The 13723-nt window shown below is 34.0% G+C and overlaps 1 protein-coding gene across 1 annotated transcript in view; it reads left to right on the forward strand.

Moving 5' to 3' along the window:
• AGPS (alkylglycerone phosphate synthase) overlaps positions 1-13723 on the forward strand; it is a 136831-nt gene that overhangs the window by 47517 nt on the left and 75591 nt on the right. The window contains exons 6-8 of the mRNA XM_007451100.1: positions 3661-3732; positions 5232-5311; positions 6502-6582. Of these exons, the coding sequence (XP_007451162.1) occupies positions 3661-3732; positions 5232-5311; positions 6502-6582 (233 nt within the window). The remainder of the gene's footprint in view (positions 1-3660; positions 3733-5231; positions 5312-6501; positions 6583-13723) is intronic.

Raw genomic sequence — 13723 nt, forward strand, 5'->3', positions numbered from 1 at the left:
TTTTTTCTTCAGATTCCATAAAAGGATTATATAGAGTGTTTTATTTTTCAAAAAATTGCCTCATTCATAGACTCTCAGTTCTTAGATGTGATCCTTTTCCTTTGCAGGGAGTATCTGAGGGAAAAATCCTACTTGAATTTGGGGATAGGAAGGAGGGTGACATATATAGGGAGAAAACAACCTATTTGAATAGTGTATTGGTGCCCAAATCAAGTCTAAAATTTTGTTCTGTTGAATCTTCCAGTATAAGAACTTGTTGGAAATAGTTTGTTTCCCAACAGGTTGTCAGTTCACTGAGGCCTTTATTTAACTTTAATGTAAATTTCCTTTTGGTAATAAGGTTCAGGTTTTTCTTTGCATGAGGGTAAGTTTTGAGACAATATGGCAATTTGAGACAATGTGGTATTCCATAGAGTGGAGGTGGCTTTCTAATCTTACAGTTTAAATATCTACACACCATATCTGTATATATACATATGTCCACATACCTAGGAAGTCTATCGTTGTGGATGTCTTTAAGTCTGTCTGTAATTGGAGTCTGAATTCTACGTGTTGCTTTAATAGGATGTCTAGGGCTTATCTAAGAGTAAGAACTTGTAATATATGTAACTTTCCTGATTTGGAGTCATACTTAAACCAGGAATTGTCACCATTGTGACCTGTACACAGTGTAGCTATTTCTACCTTTCATTTAGTTTGGACAAGTAGTTAGTTACTTATACATTGTATGTTGTCTGTGATAAGTATACTTATAAAAATAAAGTCTCCTTTAGAAGTACTTCACTTATTCAATTTCTGCATTATTTTCAGCAGTCTAAATATCAAAACTTTAGGCCTGTGAAAATATGTGCTAGGTACTGTTCTAGGTATTGAAGATAAGACACTGAACAAAACACAAATCCCTATTCTCAGGTGCTATACAATTAAGTGGGGGCGGGAGGAGATGGAACAATAAACAAATATTTAATGTAGCAAAGGGTGGTAAATGTTATAAAGAAAACAAGGCACAGTAAAAAGATAGAGAATAAATAGGGTGGGTGGTGGGATGAGGGAGTGCTGTGTCAAATAACATTGTAAAGGAAAGCTTCTGATTTGGTGACAATCCTTGAAATAGTTTTGCCTTGTTAAAGGTTTTTAACAGACATCTTTGGGTATTTTATTAATTATTAATGAGCTAGTATTCCATTTATTGAAAATTTTTACCACAGATAGTAAGCTTTATAGGCTTAATCTGAAAGCTTGAAAATGGATTTTTATTAAATTTGGAATGATGCCAATGACATATATTCCTAGCTTTAAGAAAACCTGGGAAATGATAATCATAACTTTTATAGAACAGTATTTTTACTTTCATAAATGGATATTAATTTGTATATTTTCATTTGTATCCTTATTTCCCTTTCAGGTCCTAAGCAAGTGATACTCAATTTTTGCATGGTTTCCTTGCTTCAAATCTCTTTTTCCTCCATGCCATCCCATAATTTATCAGGAGATTGATCTTTCTAAAACACTCTCTTTGCCATGTTGTTCCCCTCCTTAATTCCCTTTTGCTGGTCAAATTGAGTCTTAGCACCTCTTGCTTGGTGTTTAAAGTCTTCTGCCTTCAGATTTTTAATACTTAATTTACTTTTACACTGAAAAGTACCCTTTGGTGTGTACAGTAGAAAGGAGTTTGTATGCAGTATATCATGTATAATGTTTAAAGTTTTGTTTAAAGAACAATAAAGAATCATCAATGGATGCAAAAATTAGTGGGCAAAAGTATGAAACATTTATGTAATCAAAGTATTTCCTCATGAGATATTTATTAATTATAGTTTTTTAAAATAAATTTATTTATTTACTTGTTTTTATTTTTGGCTGTATTGGGTCTTTGTTGCTGTGCGCGGGCTTCCTCTAGTTGCGGCACGCGGGGGCTACTCTTCGTTGTGGTGCACGGGCTTCTCATTGTCGTGGCTTCTCTTGTTGCAGAGCATGGGCTCTAGGCGCGCGGGCTTCAGTAGTTTTGGCACGTGGGCTCAGTAGTTGTGGCTTGTGGTTTCTAGAGCGCAGGCTCAGTAATTGTGGCAGGCGGGCTCAGTTGCTCTGCGGCATGTGGGATATTCCCAGAACAGGGCTCGAACCCCTGTCCCCTGCATTGGCAGGTGGATTCTTAACCACTGCGCCACCAGGGAAGCCCTATAGTGTTTTTATATGGAGAAACCTAACAGTTGGCCCTTCTGATCCAAGGGTTCCGCATCTGTAGGTTCAACCAATGCTGTTCAAAAGTATTTGGAAAAAAAATTACATAAAGGCAACATGCCAGTAACTATTTATATAGCATTTACATTGTATTTACAACTATTGCATAGCATTTACATTGTATTAGGTATTATAAGTAATCTAGAGATGATTTAAAGTATACAGAAGGATGTGCTGTAGGTTATGTGCAAATACTATGTCATTTTCTTTTTTTTTTAACATCTTTATTGGAGTATAATTGCTTACAATGGTATGTTAATTTCTGCTTTATAACAAAATGAATCAGTTATACATATACATATGTTCCCATATCTCTTCCCTCTTGCGTCTCTCTCCCTCCCACCCTCCCTATCCCACCCCTCTAGGTGGACACAAAGCACCGAGCTGATCTCCCTGTGCTATGCAGCTGCTTCCCACTAGCTATCTATTTTACATTTGGTAGTGTATATGTGTCCATGCCACTTTCTCACAGCTTACCCTTCCCCCTCCCCATATACTCAAGTCCATTCTCTAGTAGGTCTGTGTCTTTATTCCCATCTTGCCCCTAGGTTCTTGATGACCTTTTTAAAAATTTTTTCTTAGATTCCATATATATGTGTTAGCATACAGTATTTGTTTTTCTCTTTCTGACTTACTTCACTCTGTATGTATGTCATTTTCTTTAAGGGACCTGAGCTTCCCAGATTTTGGTGTCTGTAGGGGTCCTGGAACCTATCCCCTGTGGATACTGAGGGACTACTGTACTGTATTACTAAATGATGAAAGTTAACATTACCAGCAATGAGACTTATCTACATCATGCGCCTCCAGATACAATGCACTGAGAAAGGCACAGCATTACTTTTGTGGAATTCCTGCCAAAATGTATAAACTGAATTTAATCCTAAGGAAATAAGCAAACCCAAATTGAGGGACATTATATGAAATAACTGACCAGTGCTCTTCAAAAGTGTCCAGGTCAAAGTAGACTGAGGAACTATTTCAGAGTAAAGAAGACTAAGGAGATGTGACAACTAAAATGCAGTGTGTGATCCTGGTCCAGAAAAGAGGACGTTAGTGGAACAGCTGGCAAATTTTGAATAAGGTCTCTTGATTAGTTAATAGTATTGTATCAGTGTCAATTGCTTGGTTTTTATAGTTTTTATAGTTATATAAGATGTTAGTATTTGCAGCTACTGGGTGAAGGAAATCTTTGTACCATTTTTGCAACTTTTTTGTAAGTATAAAATTATTTAAAAATGAAAAGTTAAAAAAGATAAAAAATAGTTTTTTAAAAAATGTAGTGATTTAATGTGTTAATGAGTGAAAAAATGAAGGAAAAGTTTAGACACTAAAGAACTCTATAGGCCCTTGTTTTGCAGGGTTACCCAGATTTTGTTCATGTCCTTGTGATTAATTTATTTTCCCTTTTTTCAACAGCGTGTCATGATGATGTAGTTAAGATTGTGAATCTAGCGTGCAAATATAACCTTTGTATCATACCAATTGGTGGTAGGTATTGTGTGTTTTGAATTTTAATGTGATGTAAATTTGTTCTATTTTAAATGTTTGTGCCATCCCACTGAAAACATTCTTAAAATTATGAAATGGTTATCTTGAAAAATTGGTTTATGGTGTTTATTGGTTATGCTGGTCTATTTCTGTTCTGAGCAGATCTACCTAAACTGTTTGAGACATGATTTACCCTTAGTTCATGGCTTCTTTCCCATGTGGGTCCTAATTGAAGCTGTGATTTACTGCCTAAATAAGAAAATGTTCCTGCTTTAGTAATTACTTTCTAACCTTTATCTTAATAGAGAGAATATTATTTTTCAAAGGCTAACTATACCCAACATAAATCTTTGAGAAGAAGGGATATGCAACTAGGACAGTGATAACCAAATCAGTAATATCTTTTAATACTGAAAACTAACATTATTTTACATTTTAAGATAAATTTAATCTCTCTTGATCATTCACCAACCACATCATTTTAACAGCTTACACAAGCCAAAGGAAATTGCCTTCAGTGACTGAATTGGCATTGATGGAATGGAAATGGGACCTCTGCAAATCAGAAGTTCCAGATACCTTCTTCAGTTGATACTTATCGTTGAATTCATGCAAAAAGGGCATTACACTGCCACTTTTAATGAAATATTTTTCTGATTTCAAATGACTTTGACAAGAAATAGTGGTTACTAATCACAGACATGTTCTTAACATTGTTTCACTGTGTAGATCAATACCCCCTGTACTTGCATCAAGGTGACTTCCACTTATATTCTGTCCAAAAGATATGAAAGTACCAATTCAAACTTTATTCTGCTATATGATGGTACAGATCTGGTTAAGAACTGAGAACACCGTATTGTTCCGTATTGTTATCAAGAAAGCATTTTTCCTTTGACAACAAATGTTAAGTAGGAGTACAGTGTTTAAATTCTTCTATATATTAATTATTCTATATTAAAAATCACTTTTTCACCAAAGAACATATAAATTTGTTTTTGAATATCATATAATCTGGGCAGTTTTAACTTTATATTCTAATTTATTAGAGCCTTTTTGCATGTGAGTATAAGATAATATTTTAAATGATAAGTGAATCTCATAAATATGGCAGAAAGGAGATAATGGTGTCTCTAGTTGTATAGGATGGGTATTTTTTCTTTTACGCTATCTCTCCACAGTAATCATTAGCTTAGAACTTTTCTAATCATGTTTTTGGAGTTCCACAAAATGCTAGGGGCTTCACTTGAGTGTGCCCGGGGGATGGAGCCATATCCCATTACTTTCAGCTCCATAATATTTCTTCATTTTGGCATGCACCATAAAATTAAGGTGAGTTTGCTTATAGTGTGTTAGCATTTGCAAATTACATTTTGCAAAGTAGAAATAGGTATTATTTCCTAGAGGACCTATCTGTATACTTTGTCTTAGGGATTTACCCTAGAAATGTAGCTAAAAGTAAAATATTTAAGCATAGTTGTTGTTTCCTATTTTGGCAGGAGGAACAAGTGTTTCATATGGCCTCATGTGTCCTGCAGATGAGACAAGAACAATAATTTCTTTGGACACTTCACAAATGGTATATGATAATTTAAGATGTATTTGAAGATAGTGTTTAAAAGTTGTCTTTATGGCTCAGTCTTAGTTATTTTTAAAAAGGTATATTGTCCATTTTGTTTAAATTTTTTTCATCATTATATTTTGCCTTTGTCTTCAGACCTCTAAAAGCTAAGTTCACTCTTACTCTAAGTCACATATCTTGATGGATTCTACCAAATTGACATGTGAAATTGACAATTTGAGAAGCATGGATTGGAATAGTGATACAATAGTTGACCTGATTTATATTGTTAAAAAACAAATAATATTTGTTAATGTTAATTTGAATCATCAAAACTTAGTTGTTCCCCAAATATTTACTAATGCTATTGCACTTTTGCTTTTGGAAGAATAGAAGAGCTAATTAATTTTAAAATTAACTTAAAATTAATGAAGGTGCTAATAAACTTTAGGATTATTTTGTGAAATTTTGGTTCATTATGGTCCAAGAGTTGACCATTGTGCTATGTTAAAGTTTTAGTTTGGGTATGAACTTAATCTTTGTATAGTCAACAATATTCCTGTTTATATAATCTTTTATTATAATTAAAATTTTAATATTACTATTTTATTGAAGTTTTTCAAGCATCAAAGTAGAGAGAATAGTATTTCTAGTCTCTAGATTAAATAATTATTTACATATATTGGCTTTATCTTTTTTCCTCTACTATTTTTAAAGCAAATCCTGATAGTATGCTACTTTACACCAAATATTTCTGTGTATTTCTTTTAAAAAGGACATTTTCTCACTATATTATTATCACTTCTGGCAAAATTAAAAGTAATTCCTTATATCATTTAATATCCAGTCCACATTCATTTTCCAGTTGTCTCAAAATTGTCTTTATTTTATAATTCATTTCATTGTTCAAATGGGGATTCAGACAAGGCCCACATTAGCTTTTGGTGGTTTCTTTTAGTCTCATTTTATCTGAAACCCTCTTCCTCACTTTCTGAATGTCTATGTTTTAAACCAACTCCTGTGCAATATACTGCCTGTGTTACTATGTCTGTTATGTTGTATAGTCAGGAACAAGTGGTGCTTTCTAGTGTGGGTAACCCTACTTGCTTAATTTCTATCTTGTCACTTGCTGCTTTCAGTTAGGAGGTTATATTTCCTGAGAAAGTGTCTGTTCCTGAAGATGAGACTTCTTTCTTCTTTTGCAACAGAATCGAATCCTCTGGGTTGATGAGAACAATCTGACAGCTCATGTAGAGGCTGGCATAACAGGACAAGAGTTGGAAAGACAGGTATGTTATTTAAAATTTTCAAAACTGCTGTGTATCCCCTCTATGAATAAAGTACCTTTCACAATATATTCACTGAACAAGCTTGTTTGGTTTCTCTTGTGGGTCAGATATTGAGCTAGATGCTATGAACATAGTAGTGAATAAGACACCCATCCCCTACCCTACGAAAGCTTACGTTATATTATGACAGAAAGTTAGATAAATAGACATATGACTCAGTGAGAATTTCTAGGTGAAGGCTGGCTAAATATGGGGTTCGAAGAGAAGGAGTTGAACAAAGGTGGTATCACAGAGGACTCGGCATTTAAAATGAGGATTAAATTAGGATGAGTGAGAGTGAAAAGGAAATGGGGTTGGGGAGAACAATCCAGTCAGGGGAAGCAGCATGTGCGGAAGATGTACAGGCAGCTCTTGCTTTGGAGGATCTGCAGATAGCTGAATATGGCTGAGATCTAATCTGTGTATATGGGAGAACACATATTCTTGGTGTTTGTATTTTGGGTGAGTGTACGTATAGTAGTGGTAAAGGGTGAAGCCAGGAAAACATGAAGAGGTCAGATCATAAAGCCCCAAATGTTTGAACTTTACCTTTGTACTTAGTTTTCGTGAGCTACTTTGTGGAGGATGGATGGGCACGTAAAGGTGGATTAAGTGGCTGCTGCAATAATTTGGACAAGAGCTGATAGTGACTTGAAACAAAGTCGTAAGAATGGAGCGAAACAGAACAAGTTGGACACAGAATTCTCAGAAATTAATGATAAATTTGATCAGTTTGGGTAGATGTTGGTATTTGCTATTCATTGAAATTTTCAAAGCATAATTTTATTGAAAACTGCTCATCTCATGAATAAGTGGAACTCCTGGAGTCCTTATAGCACTTTTTTGGGATCCTAATGAATTTTAGGAAACTTGAGGTTCTCTTCATGGATTTTAAGTGGTAATTATTAAAATGTATTGGTTTCTTCAGCCCTTTCAAATATGGTCAAGATGACTGTAACTCAGCTTTTGTAAACAAAAGTTAGAAAGTCCAGTTCGCTGGTGATGAACTGACCATTTTGTTCAATTTGGGTTACAGAGACCCCTCTTTCCTACCTTTTTTCCCCCTTCTTCTTCCTACCTTTTAACAACACAGAGAGAAATGTGACATGCTTGTTGATCTTTTTTTTATTATCTTTTTCCATATTTCATGGTAAAGAGTTGAATGAAGTTGGTATGCTGATGACCAATTCTGGATGAAAGGTTTTGAAAAACATTATTAAAGTTTTATCTTTATTTTTTATTTAATGCACTAAGATACAGAGAACTAGAATAAAATTGAACATATTCATTGAGGCATTAAAGATCTTCAGTAAGTCAAGGTTTTATATAATTCAAGGTAATTAGATTTGTTAATTATTATAGTTTTTAATGAACTTTGTGGGTTGAATAATAGCATTTAATGAAAAAAAACCTGTAAAAAGGCCTGTATTAGTCTTCTGTTATGCTGAGAGGCATTATCAACACAGTGATTTTTTTTATAACAAAGGATGGCCTTTCATGTCTACAATTTTATATCCTTTATTATAGCATTTGATGTAGTATTTTAACCTTTCCAAGTTTTTTTTTTTTAAAGGTTAGAATTAAAATTCAAGGAACATATTTCCTTGAAATTTAAATGACATTTTCCTAGACTAGGAACTTTTGATATTTTACCTACTAGTTTATTTCCCTAAATGCCAACATAGAACATTTCTTTTTGCCTCTAGTAGACTCTAATATAGTTTCTGTAGCTGTGTTGATCCCAGTTCAAGTTCTTCCTCATTATGCTTCTGTATTCTTCAGTTTCTTCTTCAGCTGAGGTAACCAACTTAAAACTTCCTGCTTTTTCATTCTACAAGTTTTAAAATGACACAAATATATTAGTTGGGTAGCACAAATTTTCATCTTTTTAACTTGTGGATTACATCTTTTAATATGTATGAAATTTAAGGGAGGTCATTAAATGTTAACTTTGGATTTTGGGAATTTGTTTCTAGGTTTATTAAATCTTTGGCTACTTAATTTCATTAGTTAATAGACTGGGGATATGTGACTTATGTTTTCCCCCCACTAGGGATGCATTTCTCAATGCCTCAGTTTCTTTATCTATAAAATGGAGATAATACCTACTTCATAAAGTTTTTGTTAGGATGAAATAAGTTAATAATGTAAAGTACTTAGAACTTTTATTCATTCCACTAATTTTTATTGAGTACACTTCTGTCTGCTTCATTCAGACACAGCTGACTTTAAATATTTCTTCTATATGCCAAAGACTCCTAAATTTGTATCACCTCAGACTTCTTTCTTGAACTCTAAACTTGCATATCCACTTGCCTAGTTGACATCTCCACTTGTATATCTAATACACATTTCAAACTTAACATTTAAAAAAATTGAATTTCAATTTTCCCTCCACAATTTGCTTATTCTGCAGCCTTCTCATTCCCAGTTGGTGGAAATTCAGTTCTTTGGGCAGCTTGAGCCAAAATCCTGAGTCTTTTTTTTTTCTTTTTAGTATTTCTAAAGGGTCTTTTTATTTTTAAAAATATTTATTTATGTGGCTGCACTGAGTCTTAGTTGCGGCACACGGGCTGTTTGTTGCAGTGCATGGGCTTCTCTGCAGTTGTGACGCTCAGGCTCTAGAGCGCACGGACTCAGTAGTTGCGGCATGCAAGCTCTCTAGTTGTGGCATGTGGGCTTCAGAGTGCATGGGCTCAGTAATTGTGGTGTGCAGGCTCTCTAGTTGTGGTGCATGGGCTCAGTAGTTGCAGCGCATGGTCTCAGTAGTTGCAGTGCAGGGGCTTAGTTGACCCGCAGCATGTGGGATCTTAGTTCCCCCAGCAGGGATCAAATCCGCGTCTCCTGCATTGGAAGGCGGATTCTTAACCACTGGACCACCAGGGAAGCCCCTGCTTTTGTTTTGTTTATAATAGTTTCATTGAGATATAATTGTCATACAGTACTGTAAACTGCAGTCATTTAAAATGCACAACTTGATAAGGTTTGGTATATGAATACAACCATGAAACCATCACCACAATCAAGATATAGAACACATGCACCAATCCCAAAAGTTTCCTCCTGGCCTCTTTATTCTCTCCATCCCACCTTTTTCATGTCCCTGGCAATCACTGATATGCTTTCTGTCACTGTAGATTTGTTTGAATGTCCTACAGTTTTATTAAAATGAAATCACATACTCTTTTTTTACAAGGGTGGGGCGAGGGTTGACATCTTTCACTAGGCATAATTATTTTGAGATTCATGCATATTGTTGCATGTATCATTATTTTATTCTTTTTTGTTGCTCAGTAGTATTCAGTTGTATAGATATACCACTGTTTGTTTATCCATTCACTTGTTGAATGCTTGGATTATTTCCAGTTTTGGGCTATTACAAATAAAGCTGCTTTGAACATTCATGTGTAAGTCTTTGTTTGGACATATACCTTCCTTTCTCTTGGGTAAGTATCTAGAAACGAAATGGCTAAATCATTTGGTAGATATATATTTACCGTTTTGAAAACCACCAAACGTTTTCCCAGAGTGATTGCATCATTTGATATTCGCGCTAGCACTGTATGAGTTTATCTACATCCTCGCCAATATTTGTTATTGTTAGTCTTTTAAAGTTTAGTTGTTCTAGTAGGTTTGTTATGGTATCTTACTGTGGTTTTTTTTTTTCTTTTTGCGCTATACGGGCCTCTCACTGTTGTGGCCTCTCACGTTGAGGAGCACAGGCTCCCGACGCGCAGGCTCAGCAGCCATGGCTTACGGGCCCAGCCGCTCCGCGGCATGTGGGATCTTCCCGGACCGGGGCACGAACCCGTGTCCCCTACATCGGCAGGCGGACTCTCAACCACTGTGCCACCAGGGAAGCCATTACTGTGGTTTTAATTTGCATTTCTCTAATAACTAATGATGTTGGAGATCTTTTCAAGTGCTATTTGCCATCCATATATTTTCTTTGGTGAAGTGTCTCTTCAAGTTGTTTGCCCAATTTTTAAATTGGATGTTTTCTTTTTATTGGGTTTTGAGAATTTTTTTTAACATATTCTGGTCATAAGTTCTTTTCCAGATACATACTCTGCAAATATTTCCTCCCAGTCTGTGGCTTGTCTTTTCATTCTCTTAACAGAGTCTTTTGAAGAGTAGATGGTTTTTAATTTTGATGAAGTACTTAATTTTTTACTTTATATATCATGCTTCTACTGTCATATCTAGAAACTTTTGCTTCACCTGAGGTTACAAAGATTTTCTCCCATTTAAGTTTCATAGTTTTTAGTTTCTTTTCAAGTCTGATGAGTTTTGAAGATTTTGAGTTCATTTTCATGTATGGCGTGAGGGATAGGTTGAAGTTCATTTTTTTGCATATGGATAATCAGTTGTTCCAGCACCATTTGTTGAAAAGACTATCCTTTCTTCACTGAATTGACTGCACCATCATAAAACTTGTCTGTTGTCATTTTTATATAATATGTAATATATAATAATGTGCATCTAGTCTGGACTCTATTTTGTTCCATTGATCTATTGTATATCTTTATGCCAGTACCACACTATTTGGATTCTTGTGGCTTTATCATAAATCTTTTTCAAAGTTGTTTTGGTTATTCTGGGTTCTTTGTATTTCTATATGATATTTATAATCACCTTGTCAATTTCTATTAAAAAAAGTATCCTTTTGGGGTTTTGATTGGGATTGCATCAACTCTATACATCAGTTTGGGGAGAACTGACATCTTAATATTGAATCTTCTGACCCATGAACATGGTATAACTTGAGTTTTTTTAAGGTCTGTTAATTTCTCTCAGCTGTGTCTTATGGTTTTTAGTGTACACATATTTCATTTTTTTACTAGATTTGTCCTTAAGTATTATATATTTTTATAAATGGAATTGTAAAAAGTTTTCAGTTTCTGAGTGTTCTTTATTAGTATATAGAAATTAAATTGATTTTTGTGTATAGCTCTTATATCTAGCAATCTTACTAAATTCACTAATTAGTTTTAAAAGTTTTAGCTCCCATTAGATTTACTACATTTATGATCATGTCCTTTGTGAATAAAGACAATTTTACTTCTTCCTTTCCAATCAGTATGCCTTTATTTCTTTTTCTTACCTGATTGCACTGACTAGAACCTCTAATGCACTGTTGAAAAGAAGTGAAAATTGACACTCTTATCTTGTTCATGATTTAAGAGAGATGCATTCAGTTCTTCACCATTAGGTATGATGTTAATACTTAATGTATAGGGGGGTTTTTTGTAGATGCCCTTAATCAAGTTGAGGAAGTTCCTTCTACCTTAGTTTGTAGAGTGTTTTTATTAGGAGTGGATTTTGGATTTTGTCAAATGCTTTTTTGTGTCTTAAGGTGGAAGATGAGTTGATTTATTTGAGGCCTTTCTTCTTTTTTAATATAGGTTTTCAGTACTATAAATTTCCTCCAACTACTGCTTTTGTGGTATCCTACAAATTTTGATGTGTCTGCTCAATTTCATTAATTTCAAAATATTTTCTACTTCCCTTTTGATTCTTTCTTTGACCTATAGGTACTTACAAGTTGTTATTTCATTTCCACTTATTGGGGGATTTTTCTAAACATCTTTCTCTTACTGATTTCTATGTTAATTCCATTGTGTTCAGAAAACATTCTTTATATGACTTAAATCCTATCAAATTAATTGACATTTGTTTTATGGCCTACAGTATGGTCTGTCTTGTAAATGTTTCATGTACACTTGAAAAGAATTTGTCCTCTGCTGCTGTTGGTTGGAGTGGTCTATACATGTCTGTTAGGTCAAATTGATTTATAGTGTTGTTCACGTCTTCTGTATTTAAAAAAAATTTCTGTCTACTTGCTCTATCAGTTATTGACAGAAGGGAATTACAGTCTCCAACTATTATAGATCTATTTTTTCTTGCAGTTCTATCAGTTTTTACTTCATATATTTAAAGTTCTGTTTTGGGGGGAATAAATACTGAGGATTGTTATTGCTTCTTGACTAATGAACAATTTTGTTACTGTGAAATGACCTTCCTTCTTCCTGATAGTATTTTTTGCTCTGAAGTCTACTTCATCTGATGTTAAAACAGCCATTCCAGTTTTATTTTGACTGTTGTTAGCATGGTATATCCTTTTCCTTTTTCCATTTTTAAATATTTTACTAATTTATATTTTTATATTTAAAGTGTTTTTCTTATAGACAGCATACAATTGGATCTTTCCTTTTTATCTAACATGACAGTCTCTACCTTTTAATTGGGGTGGTTAGACCTTTTACCTTCAATGTGATTTATTGATATGGTTCAGTTTAAGTCTGTCAATTTGTTTTCTATCTTTCCTATCTGTGTTTTCTTCTTTTCCACTTTTATTGCCTTTTTTTGGGTTGAATTTTTTTTTTAATGATACCATTTTATCTTTTTTCTTTCTTCATTAGCTATAACTTTTTGTTTTGTTCTTTTAAGGGTTTCAGGTTTTATAGTGTATATCTTTAACTTAAAATAGTCTGCTTTAAGGTGATAATGTATATAACACTTAGAGTTTAGCATAAGAACCATAAAATATTTTACTTCCCTTTCCCCTTGTCTCTCATTTGTGCTGTTGTCATACATTCTACTTTTACATATATTGTAAAACCTATAGTATATTGTTATAATTTTTGTTGAAATAGTAAGTTATCTTTTAAAGATATTTAAACAGTAAGAAAACATCTTTTATATTTACCCATCTAGTTACCCTTTGTGGTGCCTTTTAATTCAATCTGATGATATTTTCCTTCTGCTTGAAGGACTTGTTTTAAATATCTTTAGTGTGAGTCTGCTGTTGATGAATTTTTTTGCTTTTGTTTGTCTGAAAATATCTTTGTTTCATATTTTTTTAACACTTTATTTTTTAGAGCAATGTTAGGTTTAAAACAAAATTGAGAGGGAGGTACAGAGATTTCCCACATGCCCCTGCCCCCATGCATGTATAGCCTCCCCCATTATCAACATTACTGGAAGTTTGTACCCCTTGACCACTATCTCCCCATTTCCCCCACCCCCTCATCCCCTGATAACCACAAATCTATGCTTCTATGAGTTCAACTTTTTTAGATTCCACATAAAGTGATATAAT

The sequence above is a fragment of the Lipotes vexillifer genome, unplaced genomic scaffold, assembly GCF_000442215.2.
Source record: "Lipotes vexillifer unplaced genomic scaffold, Lipotes_vexillifer_v1.1 scaffold645, whole genome shotgun sequence".
NCBI lineage: Eukaryota > Metazoa > Chordata > Mammalia > Artiodactyla > Lipotidae > Lipotes > Lipotes vexillifer.